At 43.0% G+C, this 27894-nt stretch overlaps 1 protein-coding gene and 5 non-coding genes across 7 annotated transcripts in view; all 6 read right to left on the bottom strand.

Moving 5' to 3' along the window:
* Positions 1–3393: 3393 nt before the first annotated feature.
* RPL17 (ribosomal protein L17) overlaps positions 3394–27894 on the bottom strand; it is a 96967-nt gene continuing 72466 nt past the window's right edge. Inside the window, exons 1-7 of one of the 2 annotated variants that reach the window (XM_075185795.1) lie at positions 9718–9741; positions 8869–8921; positions 8724–8764; positions 7740–7874; positions 5970–6068; positions 5017–5208; positions 3394–3476 (exon numbers count right to left, since the gene is read on the bottom strand). In XM_075185795.1, the coding sequence (XP_075041896.1) occupies positions 3429–3476; positions 5017–5208; positions 5970–6068; positions 7740–7874; positions 8724–8764; positions 8869–8908 (555 nt within the window). In that variant the 5' untranslated portion in view covers positions 8909–8921; positions 9718–9741 and the 3' untranslated portion in view covers positions 3394–3428. Of the gene's footprint in view, positions 3477–5016; positions 5209–5969; positions 6069–7739; positions 7875–8723; positions 8765–8868; positions 8922–9717; positions 9742–27894 lie in introns of those variants that run through there. The other variant, XM_075185805.1, reaches the window with a different exon arrangement.
* LOC142137214 (small nucleolar RNA SNORD58) lies at positions 3739–3805 on the bottom strand. The gene has a single exon (XR_012687858.1). It is a non-coding gene; the product is annotated as a small nucleolar RNA SNORD58 (small nucleolar RNA).
* Positions 5302–5368, bottom strand: LOC142137213 (small nucleolar RNA SNORD58). Its single transcript, XR_012687857.1, has one exon. It is a non-coding gene; the product is annotated as a small nucleolar RNA SNORD58 (small nucleolar RNA).
* Positions 7524–7591, bottom strand: LOC142137210 (small nucleolar RNA SNORD58). Its single transcript, XR_012687854.1, has one exon. It is a non-coding gene; the product is annotated as a small nucleolar RNA SNORD58 (small nucleolar RNA).
* Positions 8613–8677, bottom strand: LOC142137211 (small nucleolar RNA SNORD58). The gene has a single exon (XR_012687855.1). It is a non-coding gene; the product is annotated as a small nucleolar RNA SNORD58 (small nucleolar RNA).
* LOC142137212 (small nucleolar RNA SNORD58) lies at positions 8997–9065 on the bottom strand. Its single transcript, XR_012687856.1, has one exon. It is a non-coding gene; the product is annotated as a small nucleolar RNA SNORD58 (small nucleolar RNA).

Here is a 27894-nt window from a genome sequence, read left to right as displayed (position 1 = left end):
CATTCAAAGCATGGTTAGAGCAATGTTATATCCTGATGGTAAACATTCAATATAAAACCTCAGATGGTGTGGCAGCGCTAGCAGCAATGTAAAAAGTCGTTGAACCCCTCCAGGCTGAGTTATGTGCAGGCTGCAGGAAGCACTGGGATTGGTTAGAGCAGCAGAAGGCTGGATTTCCTCTTGCCAGAGTATCTGTAAGTCTGTATAAAAAGGGCAATGTTTGACCATGTAATGTAGTATTATACCATCCATACCCTCTGAAGATCACTAGTACCACAAACTAGTGTAACTGTCCTTAATAGTACTACTTGAAATAATAAACACCACTGCTTCAAGATCCTGTTCCGACACCTACTTACCTGCGACAATTCCTGTGACCTACAGATTAGACACACATCAAATCTGTTTTCTGGCTGTTCTGATGTTGGGACCCAGCATCCAGTACCACCGCTCTGCTCGCTACCTGTAGCTCTGGCCACTGTGATAGGTCAGGGGGAACCATCCACAGCACCCCAGATCTGAAGGCAAGAGGTTAGGGGTAGCAGCCCAGGAAGGGGGTACACACTAGCACCAAAAGTTACCCAAAGGAACCGGTTCTAGGTGCCAGCAAAGGAGCCTAGTGGTGGCAGCAGCAAGCCCCTACTGCGTTTAGAGGGGTGCAGTTTTGGATAAAGAAAGGGGACGGTGGCAAGGTAAGACCAACCGATGTCCAGCAGCATAGGCAGGGTGACATAGGCAGCCCATCACATCCTGTTATTGATAATAATAATTACCAAAAAGAATGAAAATTTTATCTCTAATATATATAAGCCTAGCGGCGTGTTAGTGTGTGTGTGTGTGTGTGTGTGTGTGTGTGTGTGTGTGTGTGTGTGTGTGTGTGTGTGTGGAATAAACTATTTTCTCAGAAAGGGCTTATCCAATTGACCTGAAATTTGGTATACTGACATTATTTGACAAAAAAATTATAATAGTGAAGTCAGTTAACTTCCATCATCCCCCCTTCCCCCCCGTGGGAGGGGTAGTAAAGGCTAAATTTACCAGTTGAGGGCTCAAACTCTTGACCGTGTGGGTATTTATTTACTAGAGCCTGTGTTTGGTCATGGACAATTGTATGTCGCATTTTCACGAGTACAGAGAAGCAGTGATGTGAAAGTGCAGGTTATGAATACTGCCCTTTAAGGAAGACTGATTGAGCACAGTGATAAGGTGTTTAGCAGAAACGTTGTGTATCGAGGTTTTAGAACAGTAAGAGGCTGGAGATTAAGGATGTGGCGATGAAGAATGAGGTGATGGAGAAGAATGATGAGGTGGTGACATGTGGACAAAACCACATTAAAAAAGGGCGCTTACGTCGGGAAGGAACGCTCTTCCCCTGAGGAGGCCTGGCCTAGCCCCAAATGCATGACAAGAACCTTTTTAACACCTTAAGTAGCTTGATTTGACTAGAATGCATGAGTATGATGCACGGGTTAACGTGTGTGTGTATATGATGACATTTGATATATAAACGGCGATTTACAAAAGCAAAAACACAAGTCTTTTGACATTAGTCTACTATAACCATGAATAACCATTTAAGAATGCATCATGTGAGGCTACGGTGAACACCAAAGCCTTGATCTGGAATCTTTTGATTATAAAATACTTAGGAATAAAATATCAGATCTAGGACCAGCACATGACATCCTACTGGTTTTTGGATTAGAAAAACAATTAGCAGGATACATCATTATCCATTGTATAGATTTACAGTTTCAGCAGCGACATTTAGAGACGTCACACTGGTGAATGTGTAGAAGTAAAATTTGGGAGAAAAAAAATATATATTCTTCAAAGATCGATCATAAGTGCTCACGAGCAGGACCCTCTGCTCCACCCTCCTCATATCATGCCTCCTGTACATTCTTTATGACACTTGTTTGCTATATACACTACATGGCCAAGAATAAGTAGACACCTGAACATCACATCCATTTGTGGTTGTTGAACATCCGATTCCAAATCCCCAATCTCCCTTTGCTGCTATAACAGCCTCTGCTCTTCTGGGAATCCTCTGGAACTGTTTGGACCATGGGTATGGGTATTCCCACCCATTCAGTTACAAAAGCATTAGTGAACTTGGCCACTGATGCTGGGTGGTGAGGTTCGGCTCCCAAGCGCCATTCCAGCTCATCCCAGAGGTGTTCGATAGCCAATTACTTCCTCATCAAACTCAGGAAATCGTTTTTTTTTGATGAACCTTACTTTCAGCATAATGCCTTCAGACACAAATGTGCTTCATCAAGTACATCCTACCCCCTAACATGCACCATAAACATCCTGCTAAGGTGGAAGCTGGACTGCTCCCCCTCTTAGCCCTGAACCAGGTGGTTCTAGTGTTGGGTCTCGGGAACAGAACATGACTGTCTGATCGTGTGTCGTTTGCCCTCTACTAGGCATGAAATACTAGTAACTTATCCAACAAAGCAGCGGCGATTGTTACAACTGGTCATCTTGTGACATTCATAAATCTATGTGTAAATACCCCCATAAAACATATCAAATTGATGTTTAAACACATCATAATGCACCTCAACTGATTTCAGACACACAACTAACCCACTGCCAGTAAAAGACAACCCCCACTATCGGCTCCTATACAACAAGCCGAGGAGGACCCACAAACTGTACAGGTCCATGACAGAATCTCCTGCAGCAAAGTATTCAAGGACCCAAGTGCCTCATACCTCCCTGAATGAACAGCATATAATGCTGTAAATGTTTTAAAATTTGTGACTAGTTACTAGCGCATCAGTGCTTCTTAAAATATACCTTAAAAAATTGTGTAATAAGAAGTTTCACTCGGTTTATAGAAAGTTTATGATTACAAGTTTCTTTATCAATGAAAACTTCCAGCAAAACTTGCTTGTGTTACCTCATGTAAAGCACATTGGATCAGACCTTAGTGCATTATTTAGCTGGGAGCAAATCTGCACCTGAACAAAACAATGTTGCAAATGCATTTATATTTTGCACGCAGGGCAAATACTGGTCTATGTACCTTCCAAGTACTGGGCAGCTTTGTGCTTACACTCCTATTTAGAGTTCATTAGGACCCACCCTCTACCAACTCTAAATCCGCCTGCAAATTTTAAACACCCCCCTCCCCAGCAGCACAACATGGCTTTACCAAGGTACAATTGTAGTTTGATGTATTCCTGACTGTGAATCAGACCCTTAGTGTCCTGTACAAACATTCTCTAGTTACCAGGACCCTTGTGGAAGAAATTAGTGAGTACACCAGTAACATTTAAGACATTAGAATTTGTCTCTTTAGCGTATTAAACTTATTATAGATTCTAAAGTCACGATTGAGTAGAAAGTGGTGTCAAAGAAATTGAAGATAAAACACAATTTGAGAAGGTAATTTATTTCTGTACATCTGAATTTTACTCCCGGGCCATAAGCTTCTGCTTCTTCAACTTCTTTTGAGAGATCTGATAGAAAAGAGAAAAAATTTTAATAATTTGGTCACTTTTCTCAAACAGAATTAGCCTAATGTGAGCAGTAGTGGGGGCGTACAATCTACATATAAATTCTGCATGTTGTACATTATACAGTCTCTCCAATTTATACAAGCGACTCATTTTATTACACAAGTTTACATTTGTATGTTTAAGGCTATTAAGGAGTACATATTGCTCTAATCAGGACTGAGAGCAGAGATTAGGGCTGCGATGTAACAGGATGTCTACACTGGGGGCTCAGAGCAATGAATGGTTTCATGTTTGATTCCAAAGGTGTCCTAAGATAGTCATCATTGCCGCCAGTGATCACCTCCTGCAAGTCACCGTACAACTATTATAACATTGAGCCTGATCCATTATATGCTCCCTGCTCAGGAGTTCCACCACGCCAAACCAACCAAGTCCACATGGGTGTTGTTAATCCGCTCACAAACCTAGCAGTAACTTTTCCTGAATATACCTGTGCTTGGTTATCTATGTAATAATGACGTTTTATATTAATGGAACCCAGAGGAACTCAAGAAAAGTCAGAAGATCAGGCATAGATAAAACTCCCAGAGGGAAGGGATCAGGCCGACTGTCCGTGACTTGATCAAGTCACAACTGAAGTAATAATTCAGCTGTTGTAGACAACATACAAGTACCAGTGTGAATTAGATTTCTGATAGTGATACTTGAGGCCGATTAATGTGCAAAACAAACATGTTTTATATAGCTAAACAAGGTACAATGCAAATGGAGTGATTACAAATAACCAGTGTCACATCAGCACCAGACCTAGGCCTGGTGTAGTACTTCAGACTATAATAGTCATTAGCTTATATAGTGATTTCATGACCGAATCGGTTCCAGCACTTACACTTGTGCTTATCCCAAGGACATTAAAATGTGTGACCGATGGCTCGTTTAAATATACACATTTAACTACACACCCAGAAGTATATACATGGTACTGTCAATGTACTAGTATAACATATATACAACTATATAAAATACTAACAAAAAGGCTCCCTGCTCTATACCAATTACATCACAGAGTTGTATCTACATTCAAACTCCCATTGTCCCATAGAGTGTAAGCTTGTGAGCGGGGCCTTCTCACCTCTGTCTGTATTACCCAGTATTGTTTTATTAATGTTTGTTCCAAATTGTAAAGCGCTACGAAATTTGCTGGCGCTATATAAATGAATGATGATAATACTCGGAGGAAGGGGTGGGGGAGAATAAAATGGAGGACGCACTCCTGCTGAAGTATCACTAATGTGAAGCCAGTTAGGCTAATCCATGTATTCTGCAGTGTAATTTTTCTACACAAAGCCTATTTTCTATATTCCTCTTATCAAGCATCATTGACAGAAATCCAATCTTGTTTCGATGCCTTTACAAGTCGACCTCTGACCTTTAGGCTACACTGCTGTACAACGACCACATAACGTAGAGAAAATATTAAGAGTTTAAAATAGTGACAACATCCCCACCTTAGATCTGACCTATTATAAATCTTAGTTACCTTTTTCTTTTGAGCCACTTCCTCCTCTGGTTTGGGGACGATCTGCTCCTTCTCGGTTAAAATCATCTCAATGTGGCAGGGGGAGCTCATGTAAGGGTTGATACGCCCGTGGGCACGGTAGGTTCGTCTGCGCATCTTTGGGGCCTTGTTCACCTGAATGTGCTCGATGACCAGGGAATCGACGTCCAATCCCTGGGAATGAAAGAAAGGGCCACTTAATGATTGTTCTGTGACATGAGGACAAGACTGAACGAGAGCAGAGACTAGGAAGCGATATGAACACTGGGGGCTCAGAGCAAAGATTTGTTTCATGTTTGAATCCAAAGGTGTCCTAAGATAGTCATCATCGCCGCCAGTGATCAACTCCTGCCAGTCACCGTACAGGTGTAGAATATCAATGCCCAACTATGAAGGAGATGCACACACAGATTGGCAGCAAAGAGTGTGTAACCCAGGCAGTAGGATTCCCCAGACAGGAGGGTAACAAAACACCAAACCGTTGATAAGCTTTACTTATAGCTTTAAGTATTATATATATTATGGGGTAACCACAGTTTGCTACTGAATCATCATAACCATGCTGGAGAGGGACGAAAGCTTACACTGGACAAAAGTAGATTTTAAGTTAACGAACCCGCAACATTTATTGTCTGAGTGGAGGTAACAGTAACTTGTAGTAAACAAGCAGCAGAATAGCAGAGAAGTGCAGGTGATTGAGAGTTGCCTCCCATCAGACCATAGATGTTGCACAGTAATTAATAGAAAACAAACTATCCCCCATGTAGTCCTTGTTAAATAGCCTGGGCTGGTTTCCAGTACAACAAGGAGACTGGTCTCCATCGTGAATCTACCAGGCACGCACTAATGCCCTGGGGCCCACCTGGGCAGTGGGGGCCAGGGTAATTAATACAACTGACACCCTGATGCTTCCGGTATAGTTACAGTTCACGTACCTTCAGCTCTGCGTTGCTCTCTGCGTTCTTCAGCATGTGCAGGAGGAACTCTGCGCTCTTCTTTGGCCAGCGTCCCTGTGTCCAGTCCCACTGCTTGGCCTACATGGAGAGCAGACAACCACTGGTTATTATCACAGCTAAGTGTTTATATATTACTACTAACATCTGCATATTTTGTCATTATTCTAAAATAGGGATTTTAATATTTTTTTTTAGACCATATCCAAAGCAGTTGTGTCATGTTGAACTAGACAACTGCAGTGAAAGTTACATTAACGTTCAGACATGTAAAATAGCCGATACCAAGCCAAGTATTTGAAGCTTTCCCTGTAAGAGGTAAAACCAATATAAATGCCAGTTAAGATTTTGATAACATGACCAGGCTGACTTCTTATGAACAATACCTGTGGAAATTCATTTAAAAAAGGTACAAAGCAGAGCTGCTACCGCACCAGCAGAAAATGGTTGTGCTGCCCGTTCCTACACTGGGTGACAAATAGTGGCCAATTTGGCCGCACACGTACAGGCTGGAATCTGACCATTTGGCCTAATCACTTCCAGCATGACAGAAACCCATTAGTGCGGTCAGAAGGGGACCCCACACGTCTATAGCAGTTATCTGTGGTCACCTTCTCACCACATGTCTCAACATGCCAAATAATGATCATTTTACCACCGGGCATCATTGTCAGGACACACGATACGGTGCCAAATATCAGCTACAATATGGCAGCATGTGGCCAGCATTAGACATGACACACACAGCAAAAACCAGATGTGTTGCCTCAGATAGTCTAAGTTAGGGTATAAGCTTTACCATGGTTATTGGAAGCCCGTAACTATAAGAGTGTGAAATAGCCTATATACAAAACAAGTAAGAGAGATGGGCGATACCACTCATTTATGTGAAATATATTAAACTTAAAGGCCATATAAAACCATCAGGGAACAATACTGACTGAATACTTCAGCCCTTGGGACTAGCAAGGGAAAGCACTGGGGCACTAAATATTTTTGGTGCATTTTGATATAAGAGCATCAAACCATAGGAACATATGGCAGTTACTTCGTTAAAATGTGTTGTCACCTGTGTATAACACTCAAGACTGTTTGACTTGAAAGTGATGAAACACATTTACCATGATTAAAGTAGGATTAGGTAAAGGATAAAGCATTAAACGTACTGAACAAGGTCCTCTAGATTTTTCTTTTGCCTGGTGTACAATATATTAAGAAAACAGACCATGTTCTCCCAGAACCCCGTTCTTCAGAAAGTGTCAAATCTACTGCACTCTGCTCTCTCCCAGACAAGCTTCCTTCGGAGCACACAGCGCACTCACAGCTCCACCTGGAAGCCATGTTGGGCTGCAGTGAACTCACAGGCCAACTTGTTGTCCATGTTACAACTTCCCAGTTGTGCAGACTGGAGGAAGCCTAATCGGGAGAGAGCATAGCATAAAATGCTCTCTTAAGGGTACCAGCAGTAGAGGACCAAGTGACCGATCAGTTTTACAGTCCCCCACAATATATACACACACTATGCAGAACTCCAGAGTTGCTCAGAATGTAATAGTTGTTTTCATGGTTATTCCAAAGGTGTCCTAAGATAGTCATCATTGCAACTCCATAGAGAGAACTACCGAGAAGTATCAAATACACAGATTCCATTAATCCCAAACCAACCCCACAACGACCACCTGTCAGTCATCCCAACATCGCTGATAGGGACCGGAGAATAAGACACAGCAGTAATTACATCAGGACACTCACCTGGGCACACCTGCCAACGCCTCCATTGTATCGGCGGAAAGGAACGCACTGCTTCTTTAGGGTGACATCTTTTAAGTACTTGGTGGCCTTGCGGATGTGCATGCCTTTAATAGCCTGAGCGGTTTCACGAGTGTTCTGAGAAAGGTCAAATTGTTAATTGGAGATAGCTCCTTGTACTTATGGCGATTCTTTGCAACAGATATGAGGACTGGGGATAAACTGGTAAGAACAAGTGACTTGTACTATGCACACAAATTCAGTTTTGGTCTTTACAACCATTGTAACATGCTTGTGATGGATAATTGGAGATCCTAACTTCTCTTAGCAATTTGCAGTGCTTTAAAGGGACTATTAATACCAACTTCTCTTAGCAATTTGCAGTGCTTTAAAGGGACTATTAATACCCACTATACTGGGCCTTGTATAGAAAGGTAAATGTATTGCAGACTGAAAAATGGTGGATTGCAAGATAGTACATATTTCCCATGCATTCACGCACACCAATACAACAAACAATAATACAACAAACAGGCTGAAATCAAATGTCCTGTTCCATATAGATCTAATTTCTGCAATGCATAACAGCACTATGGTTAGCATTGCTGCCGAACAACGCTGGGATCATGAATTTGATTTTGCCCAGGAACCTGTGTGGAGTTTGTATGTTCTCACTGTCTTTGCATGGGTTTCCTCCCTCACTCAAAGACCATACTGGTAAGTTAAGTGGTTTAGAATGAACATAGTATATATGTAGGAGTTGTCGGAAATTTAGATTGTAAGCTCCAATTGGGCAGGGACTGTTGTACAAGAGTACATGCTCTGTGTAGCGCTAAACACAACTTCCTAAATAGGACATAAACATTATAAAAGGCTGCTGCTCAGAATTCTTGTTATTTTCATGGTTATTCCAAAGGTGTCCTAAGAAAACATCACTGCAGCATGGGAAGACCTTCACAAAGGGTGTAAGATAGGTTTAACGCTTACCTTGAAATGCACTCGCAGGTTTGACCCCCGAGCCTTGCATGCTGTGGAGAACATTAACAATTTTATTTGTTAGAATATAAAGAAGGATAGCTAGAGCTATAACACTGTATACGAAACACATTGCAGGAGGAAGTAGGTTACTTACATTTTGTTGGGTTTTCCGGGTCAAGTGAGTAGCGGACCATTCTGAGAGATTACCTGTGTATACAAAAACACATAATTCAGATACAAGACACTAGGCCAGAACCATACACAGGCTGAACATTTAATGCAGCTGCTCAGATATAAAAGGTTATTTTCATGTTTAGTTCCAAAGGTGTCCTAAGAAAGTCATCACAGCAGCTGCACACAAGGTTACCCAATAATCATCCAAGTAAAGCCCAAATTACAAGATTAACAAAACAAGACGGTGACAAATGTTATATCTAAACAAACATAAAAACATATGTTCTGTAAACTCTTAGTGCCATCATTCCACTGCTACATGCCTACTGGCCAGTTCACATGTCACTATAATCAGGGTACTTACAAATATGTATCCAAGGCCTGCAAGCTTTGCAATGACCCACATAACCACAACCACCATTACAGCTGTGCCAACATGGATTTCCACTTGCCTGAGAGCCATGGGCACAATACGGTAAGTGGGTACTAGGTAATGACAACAGAGGAGTGTACCACGCTATTAATACATTGCTCTGTGGCAGGTATAGGCTACAGCCAGAGAAGCCCCGGGGCATGCCGGGACTTGTAGTTTTCCCCTGGATAACCACAACGTCCACGAGCCCACTGTACAACTCTCCCTGCTCGGAGGGTTATAAGGCCTAGCAGTAACCAGGTAAGAGGACCGGCGGGTATAGTAATACACCACCCGGCTTCCCTGCACTCCGCCCGGCCGCATCCCCGGCATCTCCACGGGCACCTGCCTCCCTCTCACATCACAATACCCGCCTCATATCGGTCCCTGCCGCTGCTACACATAGCGGTAATCTACCCCAGCACGAAGCCGCCACTCTCCGGGGCGGGATGCCGGGGATATCGGAGGGATTAGGCTCCAAGTCCCTGAGCGGTCCGCGGCAGCCATGTCTCACTCACCTCAGGCCGCGCAGGAAGAGGGCGGGCAGAGCATTCTGGGAACAGTATCTCAGCTTAGCATCTCGCGAGAGTTGACGTAGAAGAGGCTGGCGGCCATGTTGCCAATCATTGCTGCCAACCACCACCACTGCTGACAACTATCAATCCTCATGTTATGTTTGACTCCGAAAAGTACCACAATAATATTTCATGCAATTGGCTTTAATGAGAACTCGAAGACAGGGGGGATATTTATTATAAAGCAGCGATAACAATGATTTTTTTGTATTGCTCATATCTTATTGCTGCAGTTTATCAGTAATATCTCACCGGCTGCTTCAGCATTGCTGGTCTTTGTGCTAAACTGAAATAGTTACAAATAGATTTCAGATATTTATTCCTTAATATATATAAAAACATTGGAAACAATATTTAGATAGTAAAGTAGTTTAGCATTCATTTTCCTCTGTTATTGTCATTATTATCATCATGGTGATAATAGAACAAATACAAGTGTGCAGCGGCGATACTTATTAAATGGCATCTGGGGACGCCATCGCTGGAGAGAGTCATCAAATCTTGCTTCTGGCAGGGTTTACAATAGTAATGCTGTTGCAGTTATTAACCCTTTAATGTAGAAGGCAAAGACGTTTTCACTGACCATCGGGACAGGGGGACATTTGCACCCCGAGCCGGTCCCATAGTCACCTACCTTGGGCTGGGTCACTGGGCTACCTCATACTTGCTAACTCTCCTGGAATGTCCAGGAGATTCCCGGACTCCCAGGACAGTGTGGCAATCTCCCAGATCTGCCCACTTCACTAGGAAGTGGGCAGAATTAGGTCCCAAACGCAGCGGTTCCCGGTGAATCACAGCATTTGGCCCCGCCCCCGTTGTCAAATAACTCGTTTATGTCATGGGGCGGGTCTAAAATGACGCACATTTTGGAGCCCCGCCCCCCATCACGCCCACCTCCCCTGGCAGGCTCCCGGAAACCAACTTTCTAAAGTTATTAAGTATGGGCTACCTGCATTTTTTCCTTTAAAATGTTCCTAATATGCTGATGAGCTGAGTCTAGCTCCTAGGGCTAAATGTTGCATCCCAGCCCCTGGCGCAACCATAGGGCTTCTCACTGTTTGCTAAATGTGCCTCAAAGTGCCAGTTGGAGATATTTGCAAAGTTACATTTTTTTCTCAGTGTAATTTTAATCGGACGTTCCACAACATGGACCCTTTCCACCAGGGGCAAAATGTTCTGCTCCCCAACATCTCACTTTGTTTACTGTTGTAGTCACCTGGGCAGCGTTGTTTGTCCTGTGCGCACTGCAGAAATTGCAAAGCCCGCAGTTAGCAAGAATTTACAGTTAGAAATCATACAGGATCTGTGTTATGGTAGAAATGTGTATGATTATTGCAACCCAACTTTGAATAGATAGGGCCTAAGTAAGAATTGAACTTAAGTCCATTTGCGCCATGTAAAAATGTGCACAACTTGCACCTATATTTTGAGTTGAGCAAATCATATACTTAGGTCCACAGGTGCTGGGTGAGAGGTGATCATGTGTAAGTTCAGTAGGGTACGAGGTGCAAGGAAACCACGCCACCTTAGGGATGCATCTGATTTTTACTCACACGTATGTTTAACATACACCTTTTTGGAGACATATCTTTGCTTGTTGGTTCAAATTTCTGAGATGATGATGGCAGCATTTTTGCACATATCTATATACTAGATTTAAAGCTATTATTCTTATCATATACGTATACAGCGCCAGCATACTCCACATAGTTTAAGGATTGTGTACGTATCCAAAGCTTTAAGCTCAAAATACAGCCATAGAAATATAAGTGCTGTATTGGCTCAAAGCCATTTTCTTGTGTAATCTTAAGCAATTAGCTGTATGTCGGCCATTTTTTTGTAGTACAGATGTTTTTTCCTGATAGGCAAATACGTCTGTCACAAACACGCTCCCATGACTTTGGGGGTGTTTGCTATATGAGGTCACACATGATTCTAGCCCGCAGTCTTTCTCTACCTATCACACAAATTATAGACCTATTGAAATCGCCCCCAAACAGCGCTTACACCCCCACACATTTCAGGTTTGCCACCACCTATTGAATATGGGCAATATGATCCCCAATATACTATCCCACACTGGCACACAAGGCTTCTAGCTGCTCACAGACTAGGAAGACCCACATGAGCAAACAAAGGGTTAACTCTTCGCACCTCCAGACTGTTACACAAATGTAAATGCAAGCACACACTAAGCTTGTTAATCAAATGTATCAACAAATTACACACTAGCATTCAAAGGGTTAACTTGGTCGAGCTATATTCTTCTTAACAGGCTAATGGATTTGTTAGAGTATCGAGGACGCCACATATTAAATTATAGATTCAATATACAAAAGTACAGGGATTTCAGATATAATGAAAAATAATGAATAAACAATAGATTGACATACACAAGCAAAACAGTTTAAAATAAAAGGGGTTACCTTCAGAGTGTCACTTACATGAATTGCATACTCTGTGCCATGGGAAATTGGCAAGGAAGATGGACAGCTTATCAATGTGAATTGATTTCCCAAAAAGTCTGATCATTTGCTGTAACTGGTCTCTGTTTTTTAAAGACACTTCCACACCTGTCCCCACCCCCAGGGGTTGTGTCTGTGATACATTTTTCAATCGCCATTTGCATGATGCCTGATTTACTACCCAATTCTACTATGTGACCCAGAGCCGTAACGAGGCCGGTGCGGGCGGTGCCGCCGCCCCGGGCGCAGTCCCAAGGGGGCGCAATGGCCGCCCGCACCTGCCTCTGTGTGAGGAGTGAAAAAAAATAAAAATTAAACAGACCTCAGATTCAGACTGCCGGCCGCCCGGCGCATCCAAAATGGCGGCCGGCACCCGGCTCCACCCCCTTCTGAACTCTGCCCTCTGCCTCAGCGTCTGATGTCATGACGTTGCTAGGCAGCAGAGGAGCAGAGAACCAGAGAGGAGCCAGGCAGCGACGGCTGGACAGGAAGAAAGAGGAAAAAGGTAAGTTTCAAAGCAGGGGAAAGGGGATGTGTGTTGCTATTATGGAGGGAGGGGGGGGGGATGTGTGTTGCTATTATGGAGGGAGGGGGGGGGATGTGAGCTGCTATTATGGAGGGAGGGGGGGGATGTGTGTTGCTATTATGGAGGGAGGGGGGGGATGTGAGCTGCTATTATGGAGGGAGGGGAGGGAGGGATGTGAGCTGCTATTATGGAGGGGAGGGGGGATGTGAGCTGCTATTATGGAGGGAGGTGGGCATGTGAGTTGCTATTATGGAGGGAGGGGAGCATGTAAGCTGCTATTATGGAGGGAGGGGAGGGGAGAGGGGCATGTAAGCTGCTATTATGGAGGGAGGGGATGTGAGCTGCTATTAGGGAGGGGGGGTGTGCTGCTATTATGGAAGGGAGGAATGTGTGCTGCATCTTGCTATTATGGAGGGGGGATGCTGCTATGCTTTATGAGGGAAGGGGGGGTATGCTGCCATAATGTGTGAGGGAAGGGGGGGATGTATTAATGTGTGATATGAGGGTAGGGAGGTTAGGTGTCTTAGTACATGGGTGGGAGGTAGGCTATTAATTTAATGGTGACGTTTAGGTGGGGGCTAATTATTTAATGGGTACTATTTTATTTGTGGGATGCTGGTGGGTCAATTAAATTTATTGTTGGGGCTTTTTAATTTAATGGTAGGGTCTATTAATTTCAGGTGAGGTATTTATCTGTTTTGCAGTCACAAGAATGCTCTCTGTATTGTATGGTGGTCATAGGAATGCTCTCTGTATAGTATGGCAGTCATAGGAATGTTCTCTGTATAGTATGGCGGTCATAGGAATGCTCTCTGTATAGTATGGCGGTCATAGGAATGCTCTCTGTATTGTATGGCGGTCATAGGAATTCTCTCTGTATAGTATAGCGGTCATAGGAATGCTCTCTGTATTGTATGGCGGTCATAGGAATGCTCTCTGTATAGTATAGCGGTCATAGGAATGCTCTCTGTATTGTATGGCGGTCATAGGAATGCTCTCTGTATAGTATGGTGGTCATAGGAATGCTCTCTGTATAGCATGGCGGTCACAGGAATGCTCTCTGTATTGTATGGTGGTCACAGGAATGCTCTCTGTAAGGTATGGCGGACACTAGGAGGCTCTTTATATTGTATGTGTGTATGTGTATATATATATATATATATATATATATATATATTCATTTCGTGCGATGGTGATAAGGGGGCACGATGGGATAAAGATAGCTCCATGGCACGGTGTGATAAAGAAGAAACTGTGATGGAGGGCACAGTGGGATGAAGTAGCAGTGTGATACAGATGGTACTGTTACATTTGTTTTAATTTGTTTCAGTGAGTTTTATTTCAATAACCAATTCATTTTTTATACAGCTAGCATGTGATAGCTGCATTTAAAGTACTTTGATCTATGGAGGCTTATTACATAAAGATCCTTACAAAGCCAGACCGAGAAGAATGGGGAGGGAGGTGGTTTCAGTGCGGTCTAGAACTTGTAAAGAGCTAGCTACGCCCCCCACAGTAGGTTGACCACGCCCACTCTACAATTGACACTCCCACTTAGATGGGGGGCGCCGCTTCCCTATCTCGCCCAGGGCACTAAAATGGCTAGTTACGGCACTGATGTGACCTAACTTTTCTGTGGAGCATCACACAGATCTAATTTCATTATTAATAAATTCCTTATGAATGTGTCCATCTTTTGATAACAAACATGATGGAATTATGACAACGTGACATATCTTTTCCAAAGATATGTGATTATATACGTTCCCGGATACTGCCAGTACCTGACATTCATAACCCTGGTGTGATTTCTGCTCTTCAGTATGGAGTGGCACCAAGATTTCCCAAAATATGAACTATGAAGACATTTTCCTTTGAAGCTTATATTTCTATATATCTTTATAGGCAGTTTCCAAATGCTGTCTTTGTCTACAAGGATCTCACATAGGCATATGGCTCTGTCATTTACATTTAGTGGTTTGTTTTGTTTACACTACCTGTTGAAAGGAAGTCAATTAGGAAGTGGAATACATGATCAAAACAATGGATGTCTATGATCTGCATATCTTAAGCAAGTCTCCTAAACCTAATTACCTCCTACTGGGCTAATTGTTTCCTTTTTAAAAACATTTGGTCAAACATTTATCTGAGTTGAAAATCAGGTTCATTTAGGTATCAATGCAATGTTTTATTTGGGCCCTGACATTCAATATTCTATTTCATCATATCAGATTTATGCTCTCATCCTGACAACGTCAGTGAATCTAATTATTATATTCTATATGCGGGACAGTTATATAGAAGCAACACTAGGGGTAAGTTGGTATAATTAATGTACAACAGCCTCTGTCCCCATTTATGGGAGTGGCGACCATTTTTTTTGTAGTATAGTTAGTGAATATCTGTTAGTTGAGAAACACGGTATTTCAGTAGAAAAATGCAATGTCTTGCATGACCCATCCCTACTGCGATATGGCGCAAAGGGGCAGCACACTTTTTGCAACCCTATGGGGGGGGAAGGAAAATCTGCGGTGTAGCGGTATCGGGAAGGAGGTGGCCGTGCTTAGCCGCGATTCCGCAAGCTAATTGAATATGCCCCAAATTGTGTAACTAAGCAGCATAGGACAGGGCCATAATGATGCAAATTACGTCATCACATTCGCCACACTTGCCCTTTGAACCTCTCCTGCAGTATCTCCTGAAGGGGAGTTCCAAAAAGTTGACAAGTATGGGTATGCCCTGTTCACTGCTGCACAGCAATCTATGGGTGTTTTTAGGGGAGTAAGGGGTAAATGTATCAAGCTGCGATTTTGCATTTCCTGCAATTTTCTCAGGCAGATTTAATCTCATCGATATATCGAACAGCAATTTGATGTAATATCGCCAGCGAAGTGTTTCTTTCAAAATCGTGATGGTCAAAATCTCTACAAATCGCAGTCCCGATGTTTTGCCACTCTATCTATACAAATAGCCAAATGTATGAAGCTGCGATTTTGCAAACTCGCCCAAATTTGAATTTAAAATCGCCAGATACAACACGCTGCTTTCTATAGATTGCCAAACACTTCACTGTTACACTGCAGGGCAATGTTAATTTAACAGGAGGCACAATGGAAGTTTCAATAAAGTGTGTTTTTGTTGTAGAGGGGCACAAATGATTGGGAATTTTCTTACAGGTGAAAGTTTATTTGAAGAATAAATTAGTGGCCCAAATTTAATTATAGATTATATGTAAGTTGTTTTTTTATTGTTTTATTTTATTACAGTGGCTTACTATTTCATCACCAGCGGGGCAATAATAATATTTGTATGATGTGTAACACACATACACTTATAACAATATTTCCATTTAAAGTACATTTTTGTTGCTCTACAAGATGCTGCACTTTATAGGCGTGATTAGCAAACACATCAACCATTGGTCTATGCAGATAAATGAGGACTATAAAAAGGGACCCAAATGCCCATTACTCTGAGGGTGGTAGAAAATGGTGTTTGCAGGAACAGTCTTGTTGGGTGCTTTGGAGCAACATCGGATTTTGGAGTCAGCACCGACGAGAGAGGAACATCCCCAGCACCAGGCTCCTCTTAGGCTGCGCAGGCCACGTGGGTTTTTTTGTTTTTTGTTTTTTTTGAAAGTTTTATTTTTGCAAGGTCATAGTAACAAAAGAGAACGATTGGCAGAGTGAATACACTTAGTAAAAAAAGTCACAACAGATAATCACATCTACAATCAGCGTAAAACATGTGAAACGCTAAGTCAACCGGACTTTTAGATTTAAGAGTAATGAGTGACCCAAATTTTTGTATAAAGAAGAAAGAAGAAAAGAGAGTGCACAGAAGAAGGAGCGAGAGAAGAAGGAGAAAAGGAAAGAGGGTAAGAAGTGACTAGATCCAATGTAGGGAAAGAGAGAAGTCCTAGAAAGAAATTAATTTTTAGAATTGGATTATGTAAAGGGTGGACACGCTGGAAAGTAGGATAACCACGGGTCCCAAATCCTGGTGAAGGCTCTCGAGGAGTTCCGAATAATACTGGTCATATACTCCATCCGTTGAGTCTGCCAGACTCTATTAATTATGGACTGCATGGAGGGAGGGGATTGCATACGCCAGTCTGCAGCTATTTGGCAAGTAGCTGCCGAGACAATGTGCCTGATCAATTTATTCTGATGTCGGGATGCCGAGGGAGAAGGAAAAATTTAGGCTCCAAGGGAATGTCCACCTGGAGGATTGAATTAATCAGGCCTCTAATCTCAACCTAGAAGCCTGACAGTTTTGGGCACGACCACCATATGTGGAGGAATGTGCCTTCATGGGAGTACCCTCGCCAGCACCGATCAGACGAGTCCGGAAGAATTTTGCAGAAGCGCAAAGGCACATAGTGCCATCGGTATAGCACCTTATAAACGTTCTCTTTAATTGTAACGCAAATGGAGCTAGAGGCAGCATTCTCGTAAATCTCAGACCACTCCTCATCTAACAGCTCTTCACCAAGGTCCCGTTACCACGTGGATTTTTTATTTTGTGTTTATAGTATTTTTATGTTGTGTTGCAATCATCTACATGTATTTATGTTTAATTGTAGGTGATTGTGGATCTGGGTGTCAATCCTGGTTAATGACACCTCTGTCATAGAGGGATGATAGGACTTACCTTTAGCCTTTAGTCCACATTCATGTTGCGTGATACATCTGGTGGTGGGCTTCTCTGTGCCCCAGGTAAGGTGTTGTGGTGCTGTGTGCTGCATAATTTGGCCCTAAACCAGAGTATACCCCTAACACCGGCAATATACAGTAACGAACCAGCTGAGCTCATTCCAGCAGTTGATGTTCATAATACAGAGAGGAGGAGACAGGTCAGAGAAAGGCTCATCCAGACTTAGTTTTCAGGAGAGAATGTTTTTTAAGCAAGTGTAATTGTTGTGGAATTACCACTAACCTTGTTTTTCATTTTTACCTATTCCATACTTGTGTACTCTCCCAGAATTCCCGTCAGGCTCCCGAATTTCGGGGAGTCCTCCCGTTCTCCTGGAAGAGTAGGCAAACCTCCCGGATTCGTTGAAATTCACGGCATTGAATGACGGGGATGGGGTTTAATCACCTTATTAAGCCCCGCCCTCGCTATTCAGTGCCGTGAATTTCAGCACTTTATAGTGGGAGCGGGGCTATGGTGACATGAGGACGTTACCACGCCTCCTCCTACCCCCGTCACATGACTTCTCACCTGGGAGAGAAGCTTTGAAAGCTGGCATGTATGACCTATTCTTGTAGATCGTTATCAACATCTTACGCACATGTTTTTTTGCAAACACCAATAACCTAATTATATTGGTGTATGTATGTTTATTGAAATGACCATGTAGGCATTGTTGAAAGATTAGTGTATGTGTATATATATATATATATATTTATATATATATATATATATATTGTAACAGAAGGAGGCATTTAGCTGGCAATATACAGAGAAAGCAGGGAAGTAGAGTAAAACATTTGTGCAGTAATGCACCTAGAGTGAAGACTTATGTATGAAAAGCAATAGTTTAAATTTGGTTAAACTTACATGATCTGAAATCCTTCCTCTCAGCAAACAGACAGGGCGTGTCTGGTTGTGCAAACAGAGGCAGTGATGGGTGTTTTCTTTTAAAGAGAAGGTGGGTGTGTCACCTGTCCATCAAGCTAAGGCTGGGGGAGGAGCATCATGTATAAAAGCTTGTTTGTTTCATTTGTTCAGGGAGACCAATGCTGGGTGAGCTGGCTGGTCCCGAGAGAGAGCTGGACTATGTATAGCTAGTGTTTAGGGTCTCCATGATTGCTGTACAAGTATACGGTGTCAAACATTTACCATCCTGACAATAAAGCACCATAAAAAGGAAGTTGTTGTTCCCGTGTGCTTCTGCAGTAGCGGGCTCCTGCCACAATATATATATATATATATATATATATATATACACATATATATATATACCTACACATATATATATATATGTATATACATATATATATATATATACATACATACACACTTATGTATATATAAACAAGTGTACCCAGATTATCAATGTAAACAATACCAGTGTGAATAAAGAAACTATTTATTTCCCAACTGAATTTAAATAAACAGAAATAACAGTCTGTGTTGCAGAATCCTAAAAAGCCACTTTGCCATAAATGGAAACCCCAATTTTTTTTTATTTATTTTTTCTCTTTGCTGTGGACTCAGGAGACTTCACCCGGCTGGTGGATGCCCATCTGCCACCCCTGATCCTCCCACTGCTACGCACAGGAGCAGCGGACATTGACAGGCTTGGGGTAGTGCTTTCAGTGCTGGCAACTGAAGATGATGGCACTGGTAGCTGTGCCAATAATTGCCCACACATTGTTAACAAATAGCTGGACAGTTAATGCACAGCCCCTGTAATATTATTAAGTTCAGTGTTCATGTGGATCAGGCTGTTATCTATTCTTTCTTAGGACGTGGACAACCTTAGCTGATTGTCCTGCATATTACGCAGACACCGGAATCCTTTCATAGGCTGACGTTGATTCCCTCTCAGGGAGTCCCGGTGGAATTGCACCAAATTCTCCTGCACCCTGCTGAATTGATTCTACCAAATTTGGTGCTGCTGCAGGTTGAGGTTGGGTAGGTGCTGAAGTTGGTGGACTTGGTGCAGCATGAACAGACTCTGCAACTTGTGGTACTGTACGGTCGGGTTCTAAAATGATAAAGTCATCAGATTCCACGTCTGCTCTCCGTTTCTGTTGTGGCACCTTGTGATCAGATTCCACGTCTGCTCTCCGTTTCTGCTGTGGCACCTTGTGATCAGATTCCACGTCTGCTCTCCGTTTCTGCTGTGGCACCTTGTGATCAGATTCCACATCTGCTCTCCGTTTCTGCTGTGGCACCTTGTGATCAGATTCCACGTCTGCTCTCCGTTTCTGCTGTGGCACCTTGTGATCAGATTCCACGTCTGCTCTCCGTTTCTGCTGTGGCACCTTGTGATCAGATTCCACGTCTGCTCTCCGTTTCTGCTGTGGCACCTTGTGATCAGATTCCACGTCTGCTCTCCGTTTCTGCTGTGGCACCTTGTGATCAGATTCCACGTCTGCTCTCCATTTCTGCTGTGGCACCTTGTGATCAGATTCCACGTCTGCTCTCCATTTCTGCTGTGGCACCTTGTGATCAGATTCCACGTCTGCTCTCCGTTTCTGCTGTGGCACCTTGTGATCAGATTCCACGTCTGCTCTCCATTTCTGCTGTGGCACCTTGTGATCAGATTCCACGTCTGCTCTCCGTTTCTGCTGTGGCACCTTGTGATCAGATTCCACGGGGTAAATGTATCGATATGCAGGTTCTTCAACACCCGCGTGTTCAGCCTCTTCCGCGATTAAATTTCAAGCGGCGCTGCATTGTAAAGGGAAGTTAACCCTTTACAATGCAGCGCCGCTTGAAATTTAATCGCGGAAGAGGCTGAACCCGCGGGTGTTGAAGAACCCGCATATTGATACATTTACCCCCACGTCTGCTCTCTGTTTCTGCTGTGGCACCTTGTGATGTTCCTTTGAAAATGAAAAAAAAATAATTAATAAACATTATCTGGACAAAAGCAGTTACAGGTGCTTTTCATTACAGGCAAATGATTAATTGCATTCCCCGTCCCAACACTACAACATAGGTGGATTTACCCTCTAAGGAGTCATCCTCCTCCTGGGTAGCGACTGCTGGCACTGGGGGTGTCTGCTTTTGAGGCGGAGGCTGTGTGTACAAAAATGTGAAATGTTTAATATTAATATATTTTTTTATGTGCAAAAAACCATTCATGTATGTATGTATGTTATAACTATGTACAGCATAACCGTTCTATGTACGGTGCTACGGACCCTTTGTGGCGCCTCATAAATAAAAGATTATAAAAATAACCAGGGCCGGACCACCACCAGTCTTTGCAGCTGCACGCCTCTCCTCTGACAGTTTCTCCTTCACTCTGCGTTCAATATCTGAGATACGCTTCCTGCAATTTTCAATGCTTCTTTTGATGGGGCAGAGAGCATTGACCTCCTCACACATCTAACTCCACAGCTGCTTTTCCCTTGAGAAAACAGTCTCGGCAGCTAGACTGCCAGAAGGCGCTCATATACGGGCACTAAACTATGTATAAGCGCAGTGTTCAGGAAAACTAAAATTCTTAGCGGGTACCATACCACAGCCCGCGCACCAAGTATCCCATCATACCTCCGGGGATGTACCAGCACACCAGTACCATACCACGGCCTGCACACCAAGTGGCCCATCATACCTCCAGTGATGTACCAGCACACCCATACTTTACCACGAGCCCACGCACCAAGTGGCCCATCATACCTCAAGACCTGTATCAGGACCCATACCAGATACCGAAACTCGTGCAACACGGGCAAAGACACGGGGAGCACCTCCCCACCTTGGCACATCAGCAGGAAGGCGACTCTGTAATTGGACACGGAACTTTGGAGCCAGCAGCTGGGAATGGAAGGGAGGTTGGATGACTTATCCCTGAGATGTTATAGCCTGTAGCCTTTATCCTGCCCCCTATGACACTCATATAGCATCACCACACCTTCCCTGCTTTGTTAACCCTTAGTTGGGTCTTAACTAGTTATGTACCCAAATCTCAGCTTTTAATCTCCTTCGTGCTTAATTCATATTTCGGTTATAATTTTCCTGCCTCTTCCTCCTGCTCCTCCTTCTCTCCTCGCTCCTCTCTCTCCTCCTCATCACTCTCGCTAGCCTCCTCACCTCTCACGCCTCTCACCATCCTGACAAACACACAGGGGAAAGACAAACCAAAAAACAAATAAACAGAGGAAATACATTAAAGAGCAAAAAACAACACTCACCCAAAAAAAGTATTAATAAACACACAGACAATAATACAATAATACAAACAAGGGCAACTAAACAAAATAAAAATAAAAAAAATACACAAAGCTCACTTTCCACACTCCTTAACACAAACTAAACTCTCTCCTACACTGTCACCTGCTCTCTCTCTATCTATGCTCCTGAAACCCTTATCAACTCAAATAAGGAAGTAGCTTGCTTTTTATAGTGTTAGTGGGGTCAAAATCGCGCGCGTTTTGCATGTAAAACGTGCAACCAATCGGAAAGGAAATAGCGATTTTGAGCTAAATGCGGGCGAGTTTAAATCGCCGTAAATCATGAGAGTTGAACAGCGATATGGTATTTCAGACTAAAATTTGCTACTTCATACATATGGCGACTTGGGGACTCAAATCGCCGGTTATCTCTTGCGATTTTGCGGCGTTTAGACCAGGCTTGGCTAACCTGTGGCACTCCAGGTGTTGTGAAACTACAAGCCCCAGCATGCTTTGCCAATATATAGCAGCTTATTGCTGGAAGGGTATGCAGGGACTTGCAGTTTCACAACACCAGGAGTGCCACAGGTTAGCCAAGCCTGCACTAGACTCAGAACATTTGACAGACTGTCCTACCTAACATGCCACACAAATGGAGTAGTGCACTGCAAGTTGGGGCCCTTCTGTATGGATGCAGCATGGCATGGAAGCATCATGTGTCCAGTTTGCAGCTTTTAGAGGTCTTTAAATCACTTGCAGTGAGGTACAGCAGTCACAGTATGCAAACCCTCCTGTAGCAACACCTGTAAAATCATTTCCCATTTGTATTCTGGGACTTGTAGTTCCACAAATGCTGATTAGACAAACACTTGGTGCACTTTTACCTGCTCACCCATCTATCCCTAACTCTTCAGCCCTTGTGGCCAGATATAGTCCAAACCCCACTTGAATAATAACAGATAGGTCAAAATAACCAGTAACTTATCTGCACCAGTGTGTGTCACAGGTCTGAACTTCATTATCTCCAAAATGGCTGACTCGTAAAATTTCCTTCTTCAGAGGTGCATGCAAACCTCCTTCTACAGCTTCAAACTGTGACTTGACAGCAGGTTCTGTTCAGGACTGCACTGAGCTCTGATATCTCTGCAGACTGTCTGTTCTCTCTGCTCAGACCACCAATCCAGTGCCCTTCTGCCTAGGGTCACCTATCTGGACTGGTCACACAGCTCAGTCTCTCCCAGGATGCTCCACTCTCCCCGCCCTCTGGTTTCTCAGTCTTCTTAGGCTCCGTCCCCTTTTCAAAATAGCCTTGTGGGAAATGTAGTTTCTCTTCCTGGACTGGTAAATAGCTATATCCATCTCTTTTCTTACTGATGCAATTGTGATTATTAGCCCCTGGATGCTCAAGTCCAACTGCAGCATCCTCAGGGGTTACATATTTAGTGTAAAAAAATAAATGAAAAAAATAACCCATTTTTAAAACACATATTTTTGGTTAATTTATTTAATATAATTTTTTTTTTTGCATGCTGATGGGACTTTATCTTGCACATATGCATATGTGTATCCTGCAGTGTATTCTGTGTGTCTACATACAGCAAGTGACGTACAGACAGAGCGTACTTATAGCCGTATTAAAACTGAAACGTATATGAACATCCAGTTGGATCTGAATACAGTCGTAGTGTGCAGGTTGCGTCCAAAGATGAATCAGGGCCATTGTTAGAATGCAAAGGTTGCAAATTTACATTTAACCCTAAATCAGGCGCACTGTATGTTGTAAAGAATATATTTCAATATGATGGAAATATTTAATGCCCATGCTACACGCTATGGAAAAAAAAGTAAGTACTGTCTACAGCCCACTCTGCTGTCCGTCAAAAAAAACCTTTAGGACTTGGGTTATATTAATACCACAAACTGTTTGTAAAGAATTTACCAATCTTGACAAAACGGATTTCGCAGAAATCCCTGAGGTTGACATTTTACTATCTCATTTTGAGGTCTCTGAAGAGACAAGAGACATCTTAAATCACTTAATATATCAACAATATTTATTTTGTTTTTCAAAGCCAGAGAAAACATCTGGTTGTTGAAGAATCGGAAGATTACAAGGTTCCCCTCCCTCTGCACAATGCATTTTACAATGAGTTATTGTAAAAATTCCATAAGGCCGGGGAGGCCATGTGTAGGAAAGAAAAAATGGGAAAAATGTTCCCTACTTTGTCACCTGTTCACTTGATCATGTTCTGGCACCCCTGGGTTGCCTCTCTGGGGGCGTATAGACCCTGGGCTTTCTCGGCTACGTCTACACCTGACCAGAGGGCCAAAGTAGCCAAGAACCGAATCACATGATCCACTCACAAGTTGCCTGTGTGCGAAACCGCTTGTAATTGGTTAGACCCTGCAACGTCAGGATCAACTGAAATACCAGCTACATACAACAGGTGGCAGTGTACCATCCACACTGGAAACTGCAACAAGAGGGTTGACTGACATACCAGTTACAGACAGCAGGTGGTAGTACACCATAGACACTGGAAACTGCAGCAAGAGGGTTGACTGACATACCAGCTACAGACAGCAGGTGGCAGTGCATCATCACACAGACAACTACACATTTTTTTCTACTAATTGCAAACAGCAATTTGCTAAAGGTAAGTCAAATAGGACTAAGAGACCTCACCTGTATCATGCAGTGTTTATAAGGCTCTCCCTCCTACCAATCTGTGGACGAGTAAAGTTCAAATTTTGTTTCTTTTCTAGTGCTTCAAGAGTCCTGTTTTGTTGGCTGTTTATCGACTTCTACATCGTCCTTCACAATTCTACATTCTCCAACCACTTGACTTCAGCTTTGTCCCTCACGACCCGTCCTCCCTGGTCTAAGTGTCTTGGCGGGTCATCCTCCCTTGCATGTAACTGTGCATAAAATAGGTTTATGCACATGAATATCACCAATTTACTATACTATATGTATTTATTTTAGACTAATGAGATGTAGTGAATGTTGGAACATGACTATTTAAGATGGTGGGAATTGGGGAGATATGGGGCAGCACAAGAAAGCGTCCTATCTGTAAGGTTGTATTAATAATTTACACTTGTAACTAACAGGTCTAAATCATGATAGTAATCTATAGATTCCCAATACTGCACTTGTCTATGTAACCACAAATCATTTTAGTTTCTGAGCTTTAAAACCAGATGTGTAATAACATGCACTCATTTAACCAATAAAAAATAATTTAAACTCAATTGTTTTGCATATTTTTATGTGGAACTATTTCAATAAATAATGTGCCGGTTTGGATTTATGTTCTACCACTAGGTGGTGCTAGCTCCATTGAAAGGTTTTTTTTATTTAATCAATTGCTTCAGTATCTGTAGCTGCCAGTTTCTTGATTTAGGAGTTTATCTGATTAGTAGGTAAACATTAAAACAGACTTTGTGTTTCTTTTTGATGATATATTTCTGTTTTTTTGCCGGGTTGGGCAGGAACCTCCAAGGGCTTATGTGGCAATTTTGAAATAATTTATTATAGTTTATTACATGTTTATATTTTTCTAATCTTGTTTAATAAAGAAAAAGAATGTAATTAAAAATTCAACTTTTTGGGAGTTGGGAAACTTTCTTGATGAACACAGGGGGTCCAACATTTTCTGAGCACCCCTTGCCAGCTCAGTCTAGATGGTACAGAGGTCCTAATCTCCTTGCTAAGATGTACCCAACACCTGCTGGAGGGGAAAAGTGACTGTGGGGACACCCTTCCACATATGGTGGGAATACCCCGTGCTCTGCCCATTCTGGGACATTGTGATTGCCACATCAAATGACATCATGAGATTTGAGGTACGAGGTGGTCCTAGTTTCTGGTTTTTCAAAATCCCTGACATCCCAATAACCCAATAAATCAATTCTCTACTGAAATACCTAAATATTCAAAGACTCTGAGATATATGCAAGCCTTTACAATGGAAGATGAGTGCAAATACATGCGCAATGGGCGGGGCCTGTGCCCAAACCCTTAAGAGCATAACAAACCCCCATGATTGACAACACTGAATCCTTCGGTTCAAGCCCCTGAGGACTCCCCACTCCTCACCCTTCCCCTCCTCCCAGTTTCCTTCTTGTTCTTGTTCAGCTAAGTTCTAGTCTTGTAAGCTAGCCAACAGGGCACGCCAGTTCAAATAGTTCACCAGAGTTTGTTCTATAAATTGCTGACATACAGACTCTCTCATCGCATAGTAACTCATTTTACTCTTCCCACGTACCTTTCCTGTGTGTAGGCTCAGTCTGCATCAAACGTGTTTATATATATATATATATATATATACACACAAGTTAACCCGTGCATGATACTCATGCATTCTAGTCAAATCAAGCTACTTAAGGTGTTAAAAAGGTTCTTGTCATGCATTTGGGCCATAGCCCAGACCTCAACCACCAACCACTCCCCACTGTCACCCCCGGCAACCACCAACCACTCCCAACTGTCACTTCTCCTTCAAGAAATATATATATATATATTTTTTAAAATCTTTATAAACACTTTTAACAATTAACAAATTAAATTAACAAATTAAAAACATCTTAGTATACCAAATTTCAGCCCTTTCTGAATTTTTTTTTCCACACACACTAAGAATTTAGTAGGTCAGTGTATAACTCCGCCCAGCAGGTGGCGCTGCAGCTTGGTTTTATTTTTTCCACACACACACAGACAGACTAACACACGCCACTAGACATTTATATTATAGATATATATATTGCAAAAGCAATAAATATTTGTAATTAGCAACTGCACTGAACAAATGTGACCTTAAAGTCAGTCTGTTGCAGCTGCTTCATCTGCTTATTTCAGAAGTGGTTCTTGATTGGATGCTGCCCCCCCTTGGATTGTAAGCACAAAACCAAAGTACAATGTTTCCTTAACACTTAGCTGCAGGGGCGGGCTGGCCCGGGGGGCAGGGGGGCAGCGGGCCGCTCGGTCAGGTTGCTATAAGGGCCGGGGGGTAGGCTGGCCGGCCGCCCCCCCCGGATGCAAAATACAATACTTTCCAATACTTTCGCATCACATGACAGGGGATGCGGCCGCGTCATCAATGACGCGGCCGCATCCCTTTTCATGTGATGCGGCCGCCTCTGTGCCCCCCGGCCACGCCTCTCCCAGCCCGCGCCTGCTTAGCTGGATGCTTCATAGGGGTCAGATCATGTTTATTATTATTGAACATTTTAGGAGAGTTACAGGGGCGAACGGAGGATTGTCGGGGGGGGGGGGGGGTTTCCCCCCGACCCCAAAAAAAAGCCACCCTGCATGCGCAGCAGCTCCGTTTCTTCAGCGCTGTCTAAGAAGCGTCCGCGGCGGTGCTGTATACGCTACAGCACCGCCGCGGACGCTTCTTTGACAGCGCCGCGGCTGCTGTATAGGACAGTGCAGCTATAGCGGCCACTTATTTAGCGCAGGGGGGGTTTCTGGAGACTCAGAAACCCCCCCTGCGTGCGCCACTGAGTTACATTAGAGTGTCTGCACCTCTTACATTCTATCTATGCTTCTGATGCACAGAGCAGGACTGAGCTCACTGAGTTCATTTACATGGGTAACAGACCTCTATATGATACAAAGTGTATACACACAACTTGTTTATAGAGTGCATGTGGTCCCAGACACTACTTGTAACGCTCAGATTCTTGCCCATTGAAGCTTAAAATCTAATTAATATTGGCTGGGACGTAACAAGACTGCGACATGGGCAAAGTCAGAAACAGCAGAAACGGCAGCTGAGTTTCAGAGCGGGATCTCCAGCAAATCTGTTACTATTGTTGTTATAAAGTCAACAGAGCAGCTACTTCTTCTCCACCTCAAAGACATTCAACAATGAAGAACTAAAGAGAGGATCCTGTGAGCACAAATAACTGTATCTGTGACAGCTGCCGGGTTAGGCGATTACCCACGATCATTGCAGCTTTCTAACACTTCTGCTGACAGAGGAGCAAAACACAAGATGAAACTATGTATCATTAACGATATATGTCAGCGATACATGTGTAGTTTACATTTAGCTTTAGTACGTCAGTTCTATAACCCCGGGACTGGCTGATTGGAAGCTGCAATGAAGATAGTTCACAATGTGGACACAAGAATTTGGAAGGGAGCAAATTTGCACCTGGACAAA

This window comes from Mixophyes fleayi, chromosome 1, assembly GCF_038048845.1.
Source record: "Mixophyes fleayi isolate aMixFle1 chromosome 1, aMixFle1.hap1, whole genome shotgun sequence".
Classification (NCBI taxonomy): Eukaryota; Metazoa; Chordata; class Amphibia; order Anura; family Limnodynastidae; genus Mixophyes; species Mixophyes fleayi.
This window is presented reverse-complemented; position numbering and strand designations above follow the sequence as displayed.